This window comes from Penicillium odoratum (assembly GCF_028828045.1).
Source record: "Penicillium odoratum strain IBT 22623 chromosome Unknown utg000006l_segment0_segment0, whole genome shotgun sequence".
Taxonomy (NCBI): domain Eukaryota; kingdom Fungi; phylum Ascomycota; class Eurotiomycetes; order Eurotiales; family Aspergillaceae; genus Penicillium; species Penicillium odoratum.
Window position 1 is genome coordinate 2,099,545 of NW_026643148.1, and position 19,414 is coordinate 2,118,958.

General features: G+C 48.5%; 8 protein-coding genes across 8 annotated transcripts; 2 read left to right on the forward strand and 6 right to left on the reverse strand.

Moving 5' to 3' along the window:
- Positions 1–453: 453 nt before the first annotated feature.
- On the reverse strand, positions 454–1,887 carry N7520_009246 (C2H2-type zinc finger protein; the record flags this gene model as incomplete). The annotated part of the gene is made up of 4 exons (XM_057143180.1): positions 454–786; positions 852–1,025; positions 1,086–1,139; positions 1,192–1,887. Coding segments are annotated over 4 exons (1,257 nt in total), but the record flags the coding sequence as incomplete, so codon positions are not given.
- Positions 1,888–2,912: 1,025 nt separating this feature from the next.
- Positions 2,913–5,322, reverse strand: rcoA (uncharacterized protein; the record flags this gene model as incomplete). Its single annotated transcript, XM_057143181.1, has 8 exons — positions 2,913–2,937; positions 2,990–3,065; positions 3,122–3,254; positions 3,384–3,854; positions 3,913–4,451; positions 4,514–4,821; positions 4,906–4,987; positions 5,202–5,322. 8 exons carry the CDS (start codon positions 5,320–5,322, stop codon positions 2,913–2,915), a joined length of 1,755 nt encoding a protein of 584 aa, XP_056992469.1.
- A 1,061-nt stretch (positions 5,323–6,383) lies between these two features.
- On the forward strand, positions 6,384–7,493 carry N7520_009248 (sterol desaturase family protein; the record flags this gene model as incomplete). The annotated part of the gene is made up of 2 exons (XM_057143182.1): positions 6,384–6,652; positions 6,710–7,493. The coding sequence occupies 2 exons, from the start codon at positions 6,384–6,386 to the stop codon at positions 7,491–7,493; spliced, it is 1,053 nt and encodes a 350-aa protein (XP_056992470.1).
- A 373-nt stretch (positions 7,494–7,866) lies between these two features.
- On the reverse strand, positions 7,867–9,394 carry N7520_009249 (Salicylate hydroxylase; the record flags this gene model as incomplete). Its single annotated transcript, XM_057143183.1, has 3 exons — positions 7,867–8,421; positions 8,476–9,174; positions 9,233–9,394. 3 exons carry the CDS (start codon positions 9,392–9,394, stop codon positions 7,867–7,869), a joined length of 1,416 nt encoding a protein of 471 aa, XP_056992471.1.
- An 865-nt stretch (positions 9,395–10,259) lies between these two features.
- Positions 10,260–12,445, forward strand: N7520_009250 (fungal specific transcription factor domain-containing protein; the record flags this gene model as incomplete). Its single annotated transcript, XM_057143184.1, has 8 exons — positions 10,260–10,368; positions 10,425–10,712; positions 10,794–10,925; positions 10,983–11,175; positions 11,227–11,376; positions 11,437–11,927; positions 11,980–12,189; positions 12,249–12,445. 8 exons carry the CDS (start codon positions 10,260–10,262, stop codon positions 12,443–12,445), a joined length of 1,770 nt encoding a protein of 589 aa, XP_056992472.1.
- A 191-nt stretch (positions 12,446–12,636) lies between these two features.
- On the reverse strand, positions 12,637–13,278 carry N7520_009251 (uncharacterized protein; the record flags this gene model as incomplete). The annotated part of the gene is made up of 1 exon (XM_057143185.1): positions 12,637–13,278. The coding sequence occupies one exon, from the start codon at positions 13,276–13,278 to the stop codon at positions 12,637–12,639; it is 642 nt and encodes a 213-aa protein (XP_056992473.1).
- An 802-nt stretch (positions 13,279–14,080) lies between these two features.
- Positions 14,081–15,656, reverse strand: N7520_009252 (pepsin-like aspartic protease; the record flags this gene model as incomplete). Its single annotated transcript, XM_057143186.1, has 3 exons — positions 14,081–15,024; positions 15,077–15,395; positions 15,468–15,656. The coding sequence occupies 3 exons, from the start codon at positions 15,654–15,656 to the stop codon at positions 14,081–14,083; spliced, it is 1,452 nt and encodes a 483-aa protein (XP_056992474.1).
- An 814-nt stretch (positions 15,657–16,470) lies between these two features.
- N7520_009253 (uncharacterized protein) lies at positions 16,471–18,831 on the reverse strand (the record flags this gene model as incomplete). Its single annotated transcript, XM_057143187.1, has 6 exons — positions 16,471–16,919; positions 17,045–17,270; positions 17,330–17,410; positions 17,479–17,765; positions 18,277–18,417; positions 18,471–18,831. 6 exons carry the CDS (start codon positions 18,829–18,831, stop codon positions 16,471–16,473), a joined length of 1,545 nt encoding a protein of 514 aa, XP_056992475.1.
- Between the last annotated feature and the right edge of the window lie 583 nt (positions 18,832–19,414).

Genomic DNA, 19,414 nt, shown 5'->3' on the forward strand with positions numbered 1-19,414 from the left:
TGCCGATCTATGATCGCAAGTGCACGTACCCCTGAACTAAACCAAACTAGTTGAAATCCCTCGATCGGCTTAATACTCCTCGTGTGTAAAGTAGTTAGCGCCAGGCAGCTGTCAAGGCAAAGCACTAATGTATACTAAAGCCAAAAGAGGGAAAAGGAAACGAACTCGAGGGGCTAACATGGGCTAAAATTGTCTAAAAATTGGGGGGAAAATCTATCGAATTAGGAGTGAGAAAAGCCCTTGGTAAAACTTGATTCGTGTACATATCGTTTGTCCAATAGAATACAGATGAGACCTTGGATGACGGAATAGAAAAGAAAACTCATAAAATCATATACAAAACATAGATCCCAAAATAATACCCCGGGTATATAGATGAGTAGATATAGATCCAGGATCTGAAAAGAGGAAAAATCCCCAAAATCGTCAAGTAAATCGCAACCGAATTTACCGCCGATCCATCAAGTATGGAGGTTCATCTCCATCACTGCTGGATCCGCCCGTGTACATGGACAGACTATCTTCATAGCTGCCTCGGCGGATCTGTGGATCCTCCTCTGATTCCATGGATAGCATGCGCATGGAATCTCCGGTAGATCGCTTCGTAGTCAGGATCCGCCGGTCCTTGCCTCGACCCTTGATGCCTTTGTTGCTGTTCTTGTATAGTGATGCGAAGTATTCCCATAGTTCACGGTCTTGCGGGTTGACAGAGCCTTGGTCGCGGATTTGGGAGAATCGCATGGTTAACGAGCGGATGGTAGATGCGTGGAACTTGTTCTGATGGGACTGAAGTAAAGAGGAGATGTGAGCCATTGAAACCAGGAGTCTTTCCACGTCGGAGTGGATCCTACCTTCAGGTTCCCAAGCTGGGTGAACTTCTTGCCACATTCATCCAGTAAACAGGTGAATGGCTTATTCTGGAGATGAGTGGTCTTGTGGGCCCCTACATTGCCTCGCTGGGCGAATCTTTTATGGCAGATATCACAAGAGTACGGTTTCTCGCCGGTATGGCGTCGTTCATGGGTCTAGAGTGGATTTGGTCAGGTCATAGCCAGGTGAGTTAGGGTTGAATTCCCAGAACTGACCTTGAGATTACCCAGCTGCGAGAATCGCTGTCCGCATGAAGGCTCCTTGCAGACCTACACCGCATCAGCCGGAAGAAAGAACAAGCCTCCGAAATGATCTACTCACAAAGGGCTTGTCACCTGTATGGGCTCGGGTATGAATGTCCAGGTGTGTCTTCTGTGCGAAACTCTTGCCACAATTCGGCAATGTGCAAGTATACTTGCGCTTCTTGGCAGACCGTGATACCTGGCCTTCATTATTCAGGATACAGCGCGGTGGTGTCATCGGGTAGGTCGGGTAGCCTGATGCTGCCAGCTGCTGTAGCGGTGGCAGTGACTGGTGTGAGATCTGTGGAGTCTGTTGCGCCTGAGCCTGCTGGATATGCTGCTCAGGAGAGCCCGACTCCGGGCTAGCCTGGATGGCTTTCATCAAGACATCGACTTCGGTGGAGAACTCAAAGTTAGAGCTACTCTTCTTCATGGCCACGACTCGGGGATCCGTTCCCTTGGCCCCCTGGTTGATGGCATTCTTTGCCGGGCGTATCTCCGGTAGCGAGTGCACTGGTTGCTCCGTAGGGCGAATCGGGGACGCAAGAGGAGGCTGAGTGGCCCCGAAGTAATGACCATATGGGTGCGCAGGCTGACTGAGAGAGGTAAAGTTGTACGGACTCGAGGTTGGAGTATGGTATGGCAGTGAGTATGGTGCTGATGTGGGATGATGGACATAGTAAGGGAACATGGGTGAGTCCATGCGACGGTGGGAATAGTTCCCCATATGACCAGAGAACTCATAGGATGATGATACTGGTTCGGGCGTGTCCATGTTTTGATTTTTTTTTTTTTCTTTTCCTCTCAGAAAGCAATTTGGGGTTTGTCTGGAGAGGAAAGGGTCTAGGATATAAGAGGAACCAAAGATGAGCAGTCTAAGGATAAGTGCATAGAAGTAATAGAACAGACCTATAAGTTTTCCCCTTTAAGGATAAGTATGGTAGATCTTGTGAAAGCCATGGAATGGGATGCATCGAATTTATCAGGAAAAATGTATAACATAAGAGAATTTCAATAAAGAAAATCAAATGAAATTAATGAATTTTCCCATCCCCAATGCAAGATCAAACTAATTAAGATGTTCAGCCGCGACTGGCGATTTTAATCCTTTGGTCTCCTAGACTCGAAACCACATGACTTGTAATTTTCTCTTTTCTACATTTCCTCTCTTACTCTTCTCTCTTACGCTCTTCTTCTGTTTCTCTGTTCTTTCTGTATTGTGTATAATTTCATTGAATTTGATCTATCTGAAAAGAAAAACAAAAACAAAAAAACATAATGCCTCGACGGCCCGGGCCTTCGGGCTTTCCAAGTGGACCAAAGAGTTGCAGTTGACGAGTAAGTTACAGTAATTCCGGATGCGCCCGTCCGATAGTCGCCAATAGCGTCCGATCTTCATTCTGAGAATATCCTAGTTAGCCGCCCATGGCCTTGGAAATTCCCTGCCCGATCGGTTTCAGCTCAGATTGTCGATCCTCGTATTCAAAATTTCCTTCGTTCCTGCAGGGATACGGCACATGAACTTCTACACTCTATCCTCGTGCTACACTGGACTCGGCTTTATATCATACGAATGACATTCATTCCAATGAAACGGGTAAAAAGGGGGTAAAGAAATCAAAACAGACACCGGCAAAATTCGAACAAATCCAACCCGGCTTACTGGAATCCAAACCCAGCAAAAGAAGCATCCGAGATAAGAAAAAAAGGGAAAAAGGGGAAAAAGGGAAGAAAAAAGAGAGGAAATAACAAAAATAAACCAAACAGACGTCACATTACGCCACGTTCACCCCCTTTTTTTTACCGACCAGTATAGTTGGAGTATCTAAAATATGATTAGAATCAAACCACCATTTCAAATAGACAAGAAAACTGACCTCCAGATCCTGGCACGCATATCTCCACTACCAGTTGCGAAGAGGTTACCAGTTGGCGCTGGGGCAACAGAGATAACTATATTCATTAGTTAGCATTAGCATTTGCTCATTTGATAAGACTTTCCAACTCACCGGAGTTCTTGTGGCCCTGCAACATCATCTGGGCATTACCAGTGACCGGATCCCAGAATTGAACGCCACGATCCTTAGAACCACTCATGACCCACTGACCATCGGGCGTCAGGCAAACGCTAAGAACAAAGTCCTAATTTATTCAAGGTTAGTGGGGTAAGGAAGGACAAAGTGGAGAGAGCGGGTAAAGAAAACAAAAAACAAAAAACAAAAAAACAAAAAAAGAGAGGAAAATAGAAGAGAGAAAAAAAAAGGCACCAACCTTGTGGCCCTCAAATGTCCGCACACATTTGCCACCCTTGATGCCATTGTGGGGGTGTAGACCCCGCGGGACTGTCAATTCCCACAACTTGATAGTCTTGTCCAAACTACCGCTGACCAGGTCGCGACCATTGGGTGCGAAGGCAACCGAGTATACACTGTCCTTGTGCCCATCGGGGTTTTCTAGTCGCTCCACCAGGTATCCAGTAGTCGTGTCCCACACACGCACGCTCTTATCCAGCGATCCAGCTGCCACGTAGTGCCCATCGGGGGACATGGCCACCGTGGTGACTCCATCCTCAATGCTGAGCGTGTAGACCAGCTTGCCGTCGAGGATGTCCCAGAGACGAACGGTCTTATCACCACTGCCCGAGGCGATGTAGCGGCCATTGCCTGCGAAATCGAGCGAGTAAATGTCTTGCTCGTGGCCGGTGAAGATGTGCTTGATGGTGCGAGAAGCAATATCCCAAACCTAAATTCCAATGACGTGAGTAAAAAAACTCTTTATACTTTCAATGTGGTTTACGTACCCGAATCTGCTTATCTTCCGCACCCGTTGCCAGGTACTTCCCATCGGGACTGAAGCACACGCTGCGGATGTACAGGTCGCCATCCTTGTCGACGTTCTCATCTTGCAGGGTTGCCACATTTTGTCCTGTGGTCACATCAAAGATCTGGGCCGAGCGGTTGCAACCGGTCGCCAGGTACTTGCCATCACGGCTGAACCGAACACAACAGACTACACTGTCGTGGCTAAGGTGATGCACAAGCTCGACATCCAGCACACGTTGGACCTCTGGGTTGAACACCGCATACCAGTCTGTGCCTTCGCGCTTCTGCGACGGGGGCAGGTCCTCGGGGTTCCAGTTGGCCAACATGTTACCTGGGCGATCCGCACGAACAACGGGGGCCGCCTGTGTGCCTGGAGGGGTCGGTCGGATCTGAGGAGATGCACGAGGATCAGGGTAAGCCAGCTGAGTCGGTTGCGGGGTAGCCGGTCCGGGAGCCGCGCGTCGACCCTTTCCAGGGCCGGGGGATGCGGTTGGAGGTGGTGGGGGACCACCGTAGCCTATCGGGTAAAAAGGACAAGGTCAGCAACTTGACAACGGTTCACTTAATACTCTCACATACCGGTCACAGCAGCGCCCGGTGGATATCCTCCAAAGGAGCTCTGCAGGGGCTGTCCAGGCTGGGCGGCCGCGACAGGCTGTTGAAGGGCATGCTGGGGAAGCTGCTGATCCTGGGGTGGGGGAGGGGCAAGACCGGGACCACTACCTCCTTGGTTGGCCATAATGCCACTAAACAGGTTGCTCGGGCCATGGCCGACCTGTGGTGGTTGGCCTGGGGGAGCTGTGTGCGCCGCAGGTGTGATGTGGGAGACGGTTTGCACACCGCGCGACTCAAGCTCGTGTCGCAGGTGGCGGATCTCAGCTTCGTAGCTATAATAGGGTCAAGGTCAGTATACTAGCCAGCACCAATTTGCGCAAAACGTGCAAAGGAAAGATAAAATGGGTTTCACGCACTCTTGTTTCATCTTAACCTGGGTTTGCTCCAGTTGATACACCTTCTGACGGATCATCTCCATCTCCTGGAGCTGGCCGGTAACTGCATGATCTATCAGTTAGAAAACCATTCAGCGCATTTCGTGACCTAGGAGCCGTAGCCATAGACAGACTAGCGACTTAAACAGATAGGGGGTCGCTCCAAAGTTGCGCGCATTTGAATAGCTAAGCAGAGCAGAGGTCGAGGGGGACAAGGGTAGGGTAGGCAGGTAGGTGGTGGCAGATGGCAGGTGGTAGATTGCAGATGGAACACATACACTGGTGCTCAAATTCACCGGTACTGCGAGACTGGCTCTCAAATTCCTGGCGCAGCTGATCCAACAACTCCGTCAGACGGGAGTTGGGAGCGGGCACCATCCCGCGATGAGCGTTATACATGGTGATGTTTCGGTGTTGAAAGGCTTGTTCCGAAGGGTAAATATAAAGGAGGTACAGTCGGGACCGATGAGGAGTAATGTCGGATCAGCGATAGCTTTTGCGACGATAAATCGTAGCCGGGGACAAGGTCACAAAGCCAATCACTGGGCAATTGCTGCTTGGTGAGCGACACCAGGCAGCTAGCCACCACAATTATGGAACTGAAAAAAATTTAGTTCAGAAGAACAGATGAAGACCCAAAAAGTGGGTATTCGTTTTGAAGGAGGGTTGGATGGGGGTATATGTTAAGAGGGGGAAGAAGAGGCTGGGTTGAAGTTTGGGGCGGGCAGAATTGGGCGGATACTGCCGTTGACGCTAGAAGCGACGCAATAGGCGAGCGCCAAAGACTGGGGCGGTTCTGGACTTTGGGGGACTTCCAAAACTACGTAATCATATATAATGGTGGTTACTGGTGATAAATTGTGACAAATTGTGATGAATGCTAAGTAGAATATATAAATGAACATGTATTAATGAGAATATATCATGGCCAATCTAATCTCATTAAGGGTAAACTAACTAAACTTGTGACTGTTTGCATCAAGACTTGGATTTACACCAACAAATGCTTGGTTGGTAACTCTCAGTACGGGGAGAACTTGATGGCCTTGATGCCTAATCTTAGTCAGTTTGTTGCCTTAATGCCTTGTTGCCTTAATGCCTTATGTTTATGGCAATCTGTTCCTGCAGAAGCCAAAAAGGGGTAAAAGACTTAATATGCTATACTTCGTGTACAGACTTGGAGCACTCCATGCGCGGTAGGGAATGACATGTAGATATTAACATCACTTGATCACTTATATGAAACACATTCCAATGACCATGATAATGACCTGTACTCTATTCTCTACAGTATATCTGATCCTTGGATTATTAAGAGAAGATTCCAAGCGGCAGAAGCCGTTCCGCGCTGGTGTGATGTGGGCAGAAATTGTGATTCGCCCCTCGGACTTAATACTTTCGCCCTTCAAGATTTCCCTTCCCCAATTACCTCACCCCCATCCTTTTTACGTGAGTTGATCATGGATATCATTCTGGAATTATGGGATACCTTCGTTGGTGATCGAATGTATTCCACTCTTCTCCCCAACTCAATTGCCTCGTCTGTCTCCCTCCAGGGCCTCGTCAATACGGCCAACAGCTCCTTGTCCTTGTTCGGTGCAGCCGAACCTTTTATCTACGAGCCAGCCACTCAGCTACTTCATCTCGAACCCTCCAAATATGCCTACCTTAGTGCCTGGCCGCGGAATAACATTTACCGCCAATTCACCAGTTTCTTCTTGATCACTTGGTATGCGCCGACACCCCTGACGCCACCTATCGTGGGCCTTTATTAACATGCGCTCAGGATCTTCGGTCTCCTTGTCTACTTCGTGGTTGCGACTCTCTCATATATTTTCATTTGGGACAAAACCACCTACAATCATCCCAAGTTCTTGCGAAACCAGATTTCCATGGAAATGAAGCAGGCCATGAGTGCCATGCCCCCAATGGCCCTTTTGACTGCGCCTTTCTTCGTCCTGGAAGTACGAGGCTACGCCAAGCTCTACGACACCGTCGCCGAGGAGCCGTTCCCGTACTACAGCTTCCTGCAAATCCCGCTCTTTATCTTTTTCACCGATTTCTTCATCTATTGGATCCACCGTGGCCTGCACCACCCGCGTGTCTACAAAGTCCTTCACAAGCCGCACCACAAATGGATCATGCCGAGTCCTTTCGCCTCCCACGCTTTCCACCCCTTGGACGGCTGGTCTCAAAGTGTTCCTTATCACGTGTTCCCCTTCATCTTCCCTCTGCAAAAACTGGCTTATGTCTTCCTTTTCGCCTTCATCAATCTATGGACTGTCTTCATCCATGATGGTGAGTACGTCGCCAACAGCCCGATCGTCAACGGAGCCGCTTGCCATACCATGCATCACTTGTACTTCAACTACAACTACGGGCAGTTCACTACACTGTGGGACCGTCTGGGTGGTAGCTACCGCAAGCCCAACGAGGAACTCTTCCGACGCGAAACCAAGATGGGTGATCAGGAATGGAAACGCCAGGCCAAGGAGATGGAAGCCATCTTGAAGACTGTGGAAGGTGAAGATGATCGCAGCTACTCTGCTGAACAGAAGAAAACCCTTTGAGATGAGGGCAGGTCCTTCCCCCTGATACACGTGCATATGGCCGTCAGATCTCGGGATTGCATCTTTGGTCTTTTTTTCGCCTGGAGTTTGGGCTCTACTTGCATAGGTTCATATTGGGTCCCCGGATATCATTTTTCATCCGGGCGAACCCTTTGATCCGACCTACATCATTCTTAATACTTGTGTTGTATATTTTTTTTAATACTTCCTTAAAAAGGAAAAGGACAGTGGCTACTGTATAGCTGTCCTGCTTTCTGTACATACATATTCTTATCATGTTAACTGGAATGCACGTTCATGACCCAGAAATCTTGAAATTCTAGCCAGGTTCTAATATGATCTTCTAATCTGATTTATGTACACATGTACAAGATTACAGCTTCCCGGCTTGTCTGCTTTGGACTGGCAAGTACCAGTCCATATACTTACCCTGCAAAGAACGAGTGACGCCCGTTACAGGATGAGCCGGCTCTTTGCCGTCACAGAACTTCCGTATCGCATCTTCAGCATGTCCCTGAACGTCATACCCATAAATGTCAAGCACAGTCTGTGGGTCTCCGTAGAGGTTGCTGCTACGCACGAAGTAGGTCCCTTCCAGCTCAGGCGCCATCGCCGCGTCGCGCCCTTGCTGCAGCGGCCCATCTGGTAGCTGCCAGATGGCTCCGTTGATAAAGGATACCTGTTGCTTGGCATATGCTTTGGGCATGCGCTCTGTCTCATAGATTCCGACGGCATCCTGGATACTGATTTTGCCATGAACAACAGCCTCAATGCACTTGGCGAGGAAAGCGCCGTCTTCCATCGAAGTGGCTGCCCCCTGTGCCATGTGATTCACCATGGAATGTGCCGCATCGCCCATAAGAACCACGTTCTTCTGGGGCGAGGACCAAGACTTCAATGGTCCAGTCACCATGAGTGGCCAACGTGACTGGTATAAAGTTGAGTATGTATATGGATATATCTCTCGTGAATAGGCACTTACCACTTTCGGGATCATATCCACAATACGCTTGATGCGTGGATCATAATCCTTGAACTCCTCCCGCATCTCCTCAATAGGTACATCTTCCTGAGTGGCCCGCAGCTTCTCGGGGCGATGGTGTGACAGGACCAAGTTAAACATGTTGCCGGCCGAGATTGGATAGGTAATGATATAGGATTGAGGAGCCATCCACACCTCCATGGTCAGCTTTTGAATAAGCTCCTTAGCAATTGGATCCTGGCGAATCTGGTCGTACGGCACCATGGCTCGGTATGCACAGTTAGTGGTGGGGGGCTCCGGTCGAACATCTGGGAACAATGAGCGACGAATAACACTATTGACTCCATCTGCACCAACGCAGAGATCGAATGTGTATGAGTCCCCTTTTTGGGTAGTCACGGTGGCCTTTTCAGCTTGGTGGTCAATTTTGACGACTCGGGAGTCAAGCTTGATCATAGCGCCGGCTTTAACAGCAATTGTGGCTAACCCCTCATGGAGATGGGCTCGATGGACCACCCACCATGGTCGTTGCAGATCTCGTTCGATTGTGTCAATTTTGGTATAACCGACTGGTGTACCATCTTTGCGCCGCATGTTCAATTCTTCAAACTGAACCAAGTTATCTCCAATAACCTTGTCCACTCCCCACCTCTGAAGAAGCACAGAAACATTTGGGGTCATCTGAATTCCTGCTCCAATCTATTTGAGAGAGTTGTAACTTTAGTTTGCCATTCATGCATTCAAGGGGAGTACATACTTCACCTAGCTCTTGGGCCGCTTCCAACACTGTGACTTGGGCACCAGCTTGACCAATTGCAATTGCAGCAGCCAGTCCACCAATTCCCGCACCAACAATGCCGATGTGCACAGGACGAGAAGTATTGACTTTCATGTCTTGGGAAATCATATTACCAACCATGTCGATAACCTATCAAATTTAGATTGATTGGGTGTAAAACTATACAGGGATTAGAATTGTGCGCCATCCTTAAATAAAGGAGCTTCGATCTAATTGTCGACATCATGTCGGGGAAATAGGGAAGTTCGGGGGGAGCTTTGCAATTATTTGGTTCACAAACTCCGCATTTCCATTAGCGTAAAGCCACACAATTTGCGGGGAAATGTATGCCAAGCAATTTGTAGTAAATCCACGGACGAGGGGAAATCCGTATAGACCAATAGTTTCTTAGTAACCTACTAGCTACTCCGTTTATAGTTCTATTCTATGCTTCACCGCCAAAGTCAAAAGTGGAGCAAATACTCCTATCTCCCCACTTCTCTTCCTCACACCATGTCGCAGCCGGCTCCTAAACGCCGGCGTGCTGTCTTAGCCTGCAACTCCTGTCGTCATCGGAAATCCCGAGTGAGTATGCCGTGCCAAGTGCTGAGCCCCTTGGAACTAACTCGGGATAGTGTGATGGAGCTCGACCGTGCACTCAGTGCAAGGAGCTCGGATGTGATTGTGTCTATCAGGATATCGGCACATCATACAATCTATCTGTGGAAAAAAGGTGAATTCCTCCACCCACTCCTGGCCCACTGAAACCTTGAGGGGTACTCTTCCTTGGAAAAAATCTTCTGACTGATAGGATAGTTACTTGGCTCGACTTGAACATCGGATCCTAGACATTGAGGCATCTCTCCGTAGATTGGAGCATAATCAAGGCAATGTCACCCCTTCGGCACCAGCTGAGAACCCCCCGCTGGTCAATCATGTAGCAAGGCATGAATCTGGATCATCTCCAGCTCCCAGGTTGGACCAGCCAGTGAGCTCCTCTCACGCGATGGTCCCTCTAGAGAGGGCCGAGTTTGGAGAGATAGATGCCTCAGAGAACTCAATTGATGGGATGGGTGCCATCAATTTTGCGGATGAAGAGGACTGTGGGTTTTTTGGTATGATATGATATTCTCGAGATGAAGTCAATCGGATTTGAACTAAACATTACCAGGCCCGTCATCCAATATTGCGTTCATGCGTCATATTTCTCGCGCTATTGCAAGAGGAAATCAACAAGGTGGCCGTGTTCCATCAATATACTCCCCGATTCAATCGGGTGGCGGAATGTTGAATGTGTCAAAGTCTCGTCCTTCCCTAGAGGACTCTCAAGGTAGAATGCATATGTCTCCTGGGATTAATATTTTTGCTTTGCCTTCTGAAGACCGCACCTGGAGTTTGATTCAAATTTATTTCGAGAAAACTGGCCAGCTCCTACCATTCATCCACGAGGCATCATTTTGTGAGACTTATTTTCGGATGCGTGAAGAAAATTTCAAACAAGTACGCCGGACATGGCTCGGTTTGCTTAATATCATTTTAGCTATCGCCGCAAGCCTCCACACCGAGGGTGACTTACCTACCGACAAAAGAATCCAAGAGTCCGATGTCTACTTCCAAAGGGCGAACGGGCTTTGTGATAAGGATTCCAAACGGAATGCAAGTCTAGAGATGGGTGAGTAACCCTCTGCGAGTTCTGCTCGCATACATATACTAATGCAATGTCCAACAGTGCAGTATCTGTTGGTCCAGGGTCAATATCTCCAAGGAACTCAGAAATCCGTGCAAGCGTGGACTACACATGGTCTGGCTATTTCAGTGGCTTTTCAACTTGGTTTACACTCCCCCGAGGCCAACCAACGCTTTTCGCCCCTTGAATGTGAAATCCGTAAGCGAACTTGGTACGGTTGTATTCTGCTAGACAGGTAAGATATATATCGTAATGTTCAGCGCATAAGCACTGAGATTTCAATCAGAACGTTGAGTATGACATTTGGCCGACCTTGCACCATTCCGGAAACATATGTGAAGCTAGAGATGCCTATCAAAGATATGCAGGTTCTGGCTAATACACCGAAATCTGAAGCGTATCCTCAGTTGGATGGCTGGTTCTTTACTGCAGCCATGTTGGTTCAAGCCCTGTCCCGCAACTCACTTATTTCCTCAAGACTAATTGACTGATCCAGAAAACTTTACGTTGTGATGTTCAACGTCCTTGACACTTGCTATGGTCAAAACCTGGGATTTGAACACCCACTGACCCCAGCGAACGCGTTGCCTCAAATTCTTGAGGGTGAGCGTCAACTCGAGGAATGGCGTTTTTCAATTGTCCCTTCTCTTGGGATCCGCCTCTGGCATGAACCGTTACTTGCCGAGGATTTAGCGCAGTTGAACCCAGAATCAAGAATTCGTCATCGATTTGGCATCGTACTCTCGGTTCGGTATCATAACCTGCGCATCCTCCTCTATCGCAAGTGCCTAGAGTGTTTTTTGGGTGCATACAGTGTTGATGATTCGGCTTCCCAGGAAAATAAGCTCGCCCGGCAGATGAGTTTCACGGGTGTGCAAAACTGCATTGAGTCTGCCAAGTCAATTATTTCCACCGTTCATACTATTACCTCATCAGGTGGCTGGCGTCGAGGCCTCCTAGGGGCATGGAATTATACACTTTACTATAGTACGAACCCAAGTATACCTTCCAAAGATCTTGTCACTGAACTCTTTCCCAGCCTTCAATGCCGGCCTTGTCATCTTTGGGGCTCTTCTTGTCTCATCCAAGGAACATCAGCACAGTCCAGAACAATGGCAAACGGTCGAAAACTGCCGACCATATCTTGATCTCGCAGCGGATGCTTTGTGCCATCTAGACTCAGGTAATGGGGTTATTGAACGTTGTGTCGAATATTTGTCCCAGCTGTCCATGATTCTCAAAGCTACCAGTAAGCTTCCCATTCCCATTAGATGAAAGCTGAACACCCGTTGGTACTGACTGATATAGCTTCGGGTGAGACGAATCACCCTCGTATCCCTGTCGGTCCTCATATGCCTTTTTCTATCCCAGAGATCTTTTCCACGCTCGACTCGAATCTCCCTGAGTGGTCCAATCTAGATCTCGGTGAGTTTATGATGGACAACGATCTGGACTTGCTCAGCCGAATGTTTAATTTCAATCCTTCTCATGGCGCATCAATCTAAGCAGGCTGTGAAAGGGAGTATGGGAGGATAGGTTTCGTGCCTTGCTGTACTGGGAAATGAATCCAAAAGTAAATATTTGGTCTCATTGCGGTTCATGTATAGATTTGACTGTCGCTGTACATATACTAGAGCCTTTCTGCCGCGCGAAACCTAGAATATTTACTTGAGGGGTTTTTGACAATAATTAGAGACTATATCCTTTCAACATTATCTCGCATTTGAATGATCACACATCGTGATCCATCACGGGAGTGAAATCCATTTGCCGCCAAATCCTGTTCCGAGCTTGGCCAAACTTCCATAGTAAACTCCTTGCCTTGTTCTACAGTCATTGCTTGGCACATTGTGACCACTCGACGGGCCTGCATGATATCCCCACACTCGAGGACAGTAATCTTTGCTCGTGATTGAAGCGAAAGAGTAAGAATGCGATGATAGAAGATATCTTCCGCATTGCACCCTTCTGGCATTGTCGACTGGAGGGTATGAGGCGGCACTAATGCCAAGTGCGGTTCAAAACGACGAACACTTCGTGATGTGGTGCCATTGCGGAAGTCCGCGGTAGAGATATAGGGCGGGTTGGAGATTAGTAAGTCACATTCAAATTCCGATGTCGATTCACCTGGCTGTCCAAGCCGAGGAAAGTGTTCACGCAAGGTCTCCTGTATCGTTGGCACCGGTCGACTGTCTCCCATACCAAGGACGTCGGCATGGAGGAAGTGAACTTGTTCAGGGGCACGGCTGGTCAACAAGTTCCGGTGCATGTTATGCAACAGGTTCTTTTGCGCCAATGTTAGAGCAGTTGGACTGATGTCAACCCCTAAAACCTGCATGTCTTGGAAGTTCGGGGGAGAGAAGCGCATGCAGCAAAAGTGCGATGCAGCCTGTGCCAGTACACAAGTCCAATACCCGGAGAGGCCTCTGCCTACGTGGTGATGAATTGACCTTGTCATCCAGAGCCATTTGACGGACAAGATGGGCGGCTTGATAGGTAAATGACTCGGTATCAGACCTTGGGATCAATACACCGCGTTGGCAAAGAATCTCCAAATCCCCAAATGGCTGATCGCCTAGAATATACTGGAGTGGTACCCCTCGTGACCGTTGGTGGCACATAGATCTTAGACGCATCTGCCATCCAGATCCCAGTCGCGGGGACTGGCTGTCACGCATGGCGCGCTCACGCAGCCACCGTAGCTCATTTCGAGCAGAGACCAGCGTACGGCATTCTTGGAGCAGTAAGGGCAGAAGGGGACTTTCTTGATATGCCTTGATCAGTACTGAGGTTGGGATACGCGGCATCCTGTCGGGATCCAAAAGATGATGTTGAGTTAGACAACGCCAAGCATGGCAGAAAGAAATCCACATTCCCCTAAGATCACGAATTCAGTTTCCAACAATTTTACATTTACCATTTTACACTTTGAGCTTTCGGAGATGTATAATGGTTTTAGTATGTATAAATCATATAGAAGAAATAGGTATATGTAATATATGCAATATCATGGCACATGAAAAAAAGAGAGACAAAAGGGGAAATGTGCAACCAAAAAAAAAAACTCCAAGCAATTGAGACACCATAGAAACATGCAAATATCTAGAAACGAATGAGAATGGAATCATGATGTATTCACTTCACAGGGCCAGGAGAGCCGCTCCAGCCAGACCCCAAGCCATATGTTTGGGCATTCTGGTTGGGCCTGGAGCAGCAGGGTTACTGGTCTTTCCATCACCCATAGTGATGACCGCGGTAGCGTCACCAGTTGGGCCTCCAATGCGTGCACCATCACCCCCGATAGCGGCGGTGGTCACTGCGTTGACAACAGAACTGGCTCCCGGCACAGCATCCTTACCAGTACCGATCTCCTTAATGTTGTTGGTCGTGGAGTTAAAGTTGGTGTTTGCCAAGGAGATCTCGTTGTTGGCTAGATCGTACACCACATATGCGCTGCGCAGGAAGGTGTCTCCCAGCACCGAGGTACTATCTCCTGATGGGACAATTCCAAAGGTGCAGGCAGCTTCACCATTGCTGTAGTACGCTTCATCTAGTTCTAGGACAAGCTCGGCAATTCCAACAGTAATGGTGGGCGACGAAAATGTGTAGGAAATGTTGTAATCCTTATTGGCCATACTGCAGGGAACGTAGCCATATCCCTCCGATTCTTCGTAAGTGACATCCAGGTCATCATAGATCTTCTCGACGATGCTATCCGGGAGATATGTCAGGGAGCTACCCGAATCGAGCAGAACCGCGGCAGGAAGGGAGCTGGAGGAATAGTTGGTGGTTCCCGAGGACTTCGTCAAGGCAACTGCGGTAAGGGCGATGTAGAAGGCGGAATATTCGTCGCCGGTTTTTTGGATGGGTATGGTCTCAAGGGTGCCGTGGTACTTGTCGGTATTGACTCCGCCGAACAGAATCGAGCCCTCGTTGGCGTCAAGATCGTTCAACCATAAACTGTAGGCATTGGATTTGATCAAACCCTTGTTCACCATGGCCTTGGGCAGGTTAGCGTAGGATTGTTCTCCCGCCGTGCCCACCTGGGCTTCATTCGTGACATATCCAATTCCTAGTACACCCTCTTGAGACAGGTATCAGTTCGGTTCCAGTCCGATCTCTTTTGGTCAACTCACCTTCCGAAGTCGAGGTATCGCCAATACCGAATTGAAAGTCCGTCAGTTTAGTGTCCCCGATGTGAAGGGTCTCAGTGGCATAGACGCCGGCAGCTCCGGACCCATCGGCATAGGTAATGTTGAAATCCGAAGATACATAAGAGTAGGTAGACGAGTCACTGGAATCATAGGTGCCGAAATAATCGCAGTATTTTGTATATTTCTCACAAAAGCTGGAATTGGGAGCATTCACCCACAGATCACTGCTCCCAGTATCGATGACTAGGCGCAAGCTTTGCTCTGGGGTACCGAGGGTGACATTGACTAAATAGAGGAGTTCCTATATGCATGTGAGTTTTCATTTTATTATGAATCTTTTATTCTCATTTCTTTTTTTGGGGGGGCTTCATACCTCATTATCCAAGCCTACATTAACTGTATCCGCCCGCTTCCGTCTTGCTCGGTCTCTAGCGATGGGATTCGAGATATCTCTTCGTTTAATATCCAAACCAACGACTGCTGGAGTATCTCGCTGGTGTAGTGTTAAGCGACCCAGAGCCGGAAGTGCGCAGGTCGCCAATAGTACCAACGCATTCTTCATCTTGGCAAATTATCTAATCAGCTCTTGAGATGCGATCGGCGTTCTTTACCGAGGTGACTTGGATTCTGGTAACTTCCGTCAATGAAAATGTAAAATGGAAAAATGATGGAGAAGAGCTTAAATGAGGATTAAGGAAAAGGAAAGAGGAAAAGGGAAAAGAAGCGGTATAATATTCAGGGTCCCTTGGGAAGGTAATAAGTGGATTGTGGTTCTGCCACTAAGCCTTGATGGCGTTTTTTGTTCATCCTTTTTCCATCTTTTTTTTTTCTATTCTATACATAAAAGGTACAGAGAAACTCCTATTTTCGGGTAATCAGGGAAATTGGGGCGAAAAATGGACAGTTGATTGGATGTGAATTAAGTGTTGCCTTGTCCATCAACTTGAAAAGTGAAGCCCCACTAAAGTCGGCGCGTCATCCGTTATGCGTCATCCTGTTAGAGAAAGTCAAGTGGTAACTCGAGAAGGCGGTAATTCTGTTTTCTCTCGTTGTAACCTGTAACCTCAAAGAGAAAAAGAGAGAAAAAACTCGGATTGATGGACTTACGTATGCAAAGTACGTGGTTTTTAGTGGAAGGTTGATGACGTGGATGATTATCTCCACTTTACCCGCTTTGGGTTTAGTGTTGTAAATGGTTATATAGATCGTCACCTAATATTACATTTAACTAGTTACATCTATTTACTCCGTAATTATACAAAGGTGGGGAAATGGTTATTTATACATGACCAGGGACAACTTACTGTCAATTGGACCCTGGTTTCGCCCTCCCCCCCCAAATGTCGAGGCTCAAAGTACAATCCATTCGGTCTTGCTCAAAGACCCATGACATCCCGGACTTCTCTCATGGTCTCGCTCGCATTGGCCTGAGCCGCCTCCCCGCCCTCCCGGGAAACCGTATCCAGGTACCCGCTCTGATCCGCCATGATCTCCATGTACCGTTCTCGAACGGGTTGAAGATGATGCGCGATCTTACTTGCAACATGCTCCTTTAATGTGCGAAGACTAGCAGACTTATACTCTGAAGCAATTTCCGCACATGACACCTCTTCAAAATGACTAAGGATCTCAATCAAGTTGGAGACCCCAGGTCGATGGGCGGGATCGTAGGTGATTGTAGGCTCCGAATCCGTCAGAGCGACCTTGACCTTTTTATGAATCTCTGCGGGAGAATCGGTCAACAGAATACGGGATCGCTCATCCGCGTGGGATTTGGACATCTTGGCGGTGGGGTCCTTGAGCGACATCACCCGCTTTGCGGGGGCTAACTCCAGTGGTTAGCGGCTGAAAACCCAAATAAAAAAAAATGGGTGAGAATCATTACAAATCAAGGCCTCTGGGATGGGGAAGATTGGCCGATAGAGATGATTGAAGCTATTCGCAGTATACCTGGAGAACTCCAGATGTTGTCTTTGATCTTCGCCAACTGGAACATGGGTGCCTCTAGTGGAATATTAGCTTTTTGGAGGAATTCGTTCGTAGATAGGAGAAGAATTGACCTATGAACAAGGATATCCGCAGCTTGAAGCACAGGATATGAGAAAAGACCCAGGCGCAGCTGGGCTCGGGCTTCCGAATGCTCCAGGGTGATATCCTCTGGCAACTGAAGTTTGCTCTACAAAGCCCATTAGCGGCGGAAACAGTCGGGTTGGGTACGGGTCATGTCAGACTTACCTTCCATTGTGTCATCCTTGAGAGGTATCCCATGGAAGCTACCGTGCTGAGAATCCACATCAATTCTGCATGAGCCGGCACCTAACACCCCAAGCAACGGAGTACTGATTAGCCTCCTGTTCTCCTATATCATAGATAGGATGCCTCACAGCCGATTGATAAAAGATCGTAGATCGCTTGGGATCCAGTCCCACCGCAAGCAAAGTTGCAAACGCCTCCCGCCTCCATCGTCTCAATTGAGCTGCATCTTGCGGTACGGTCAATGCATGCAGGTCGACGATGGAAAACAACAGCTTGGCTCCTGGCTTCGCATTGTTCTGCAGCTTCACCCACTGGTTAAGTGCACCCAGATAGTTTCCCAGATGAGGAACCCCTGTTGGTTGAATTCCTGAAAAGATTACGGGCTCCTGTGTGGTGGTCGAGCTGGTTGAGCTGACTGATCGATGCCATTGTAAGGGTTGCCGAACGCGCAGCCGGGAAAGCTGTCCGCCAACCGATCTTACTGAGACAGTTCCATGGTGACAAAATAAGGTACACATCTTGAACGGAGTATACACCAAGGCGGTTGTCGTCAATTGGGGAAGGAGGATATGAATCTTTTCCGTCTCCGCGCGAAAACATCTCATTTCATCACGTGATGTGGTGAGAACTTGATATGTTCATAGCCTAGAGCCGAGGAAGTTTTCTGTTCCTACATAGGAAGAAGCTTGATTATTTACTACGGCTTACTAGGGCCAGGGACTTCAAAGGATCGAGATAAATCCCGCAGATTCTTGATTTGGGTTCGGATATGATGGGAAAGTATACAATACACGGGGGGCTTGGAGAACCCACCACAAAGATGAACACGATATGATAAAACTACAGGACGCCGAGGTGTTTCTCCAAAATGCAAAGCTCAAGACCGAGTCCAACCTAAGGACTACCGCTGCTCTATAGGCTTTTACGCTCAGCAAACCGGGCATTGTCCAAAGTGTCAAAGATGGATCCCCCAGCGGAATTATCCTTACGCTGACCGAATTGGGCGAGGTGCGAGCGGAGGGTCTTCTCGATCTCCGGAAGAGATTCGTCCATCGATTTGCCAACATCTGTGGAGGATTAGTGCATTGAGCCGGTAATAAACGGACCCGGGGAATCGTACCAAGGCTGTCATGCTCCCAGACATTGGCCTTCATGCCGACACCATAGAACGCGTGTTTCCGCAGGAAGGCAAGCCAAGCTTGCACTGCCTTGGGGTTCCCATCCTTGATCTGGATCAGCCGGCGGAGGGTAATTCGCTCAAAATTTTCCTGGCTCTTCTTGTGAACGAAGTTGCTTCGTGGGACGGTCCAGTGTTCGACGATGCGTGGGAGAGGGACGGGACCGGAGACGGGAAGGTTGAGGTAATAGGCCGCACGGATTGCAAAGTCGGCAAAGAATTCCACATTCTCGACACTGTAGGATCGAAGCTGGAGATCACAGACCGGGAGGCCGTATTCCGCCTTCCTCCGGAGAGGTCGCATATAAATCGCTTGTACGCTTCGTGGCAGTCTGGTCTTACCCAGAGCTCCTAGTCGGTCGGACCTAATCGCGAGTAAGTGTACTGTTTGATCTCTCACTCGCTCGGTTTCGATTCAGATGGGCAACTAATTCTACTGACCATTCTTTCACAAGTGGCTCAGATGGCTGCTCCGGAGCTGACGTGGATCTAGATTTCGAAACCATCAGTCATTGTGACACACTCAATTGGGATTGTTCAGGGTTTGATGGAATCTTACGCAGTCGATTCAGGAACTGGGGTCGGGGTCGGGGTCGCAGTCACAGTCGCGGTCGCGGCAGACTGAGGTGCTTTCTCCTGGTTTGTGGTTGGAGATGGCGCAGTAGGTTGACTCGGGGATGATAGCGAGCGAATGGGCACGGGTACCTTTTGTTTATTTAACCCCGACTTGGTCAGCGCAAAGGCATAAAGAGGTCACTCGAATACAACATACCCGCAGGTGCTTTCCAGCTCCCAGTAAGGAGCGTGTTGTGTTTGAGAACATTTTGTCAATTGAAGGATCTTATGGAATGCCAACGGTTGTTCCATTTTTTTCCCGTGAGATGTGG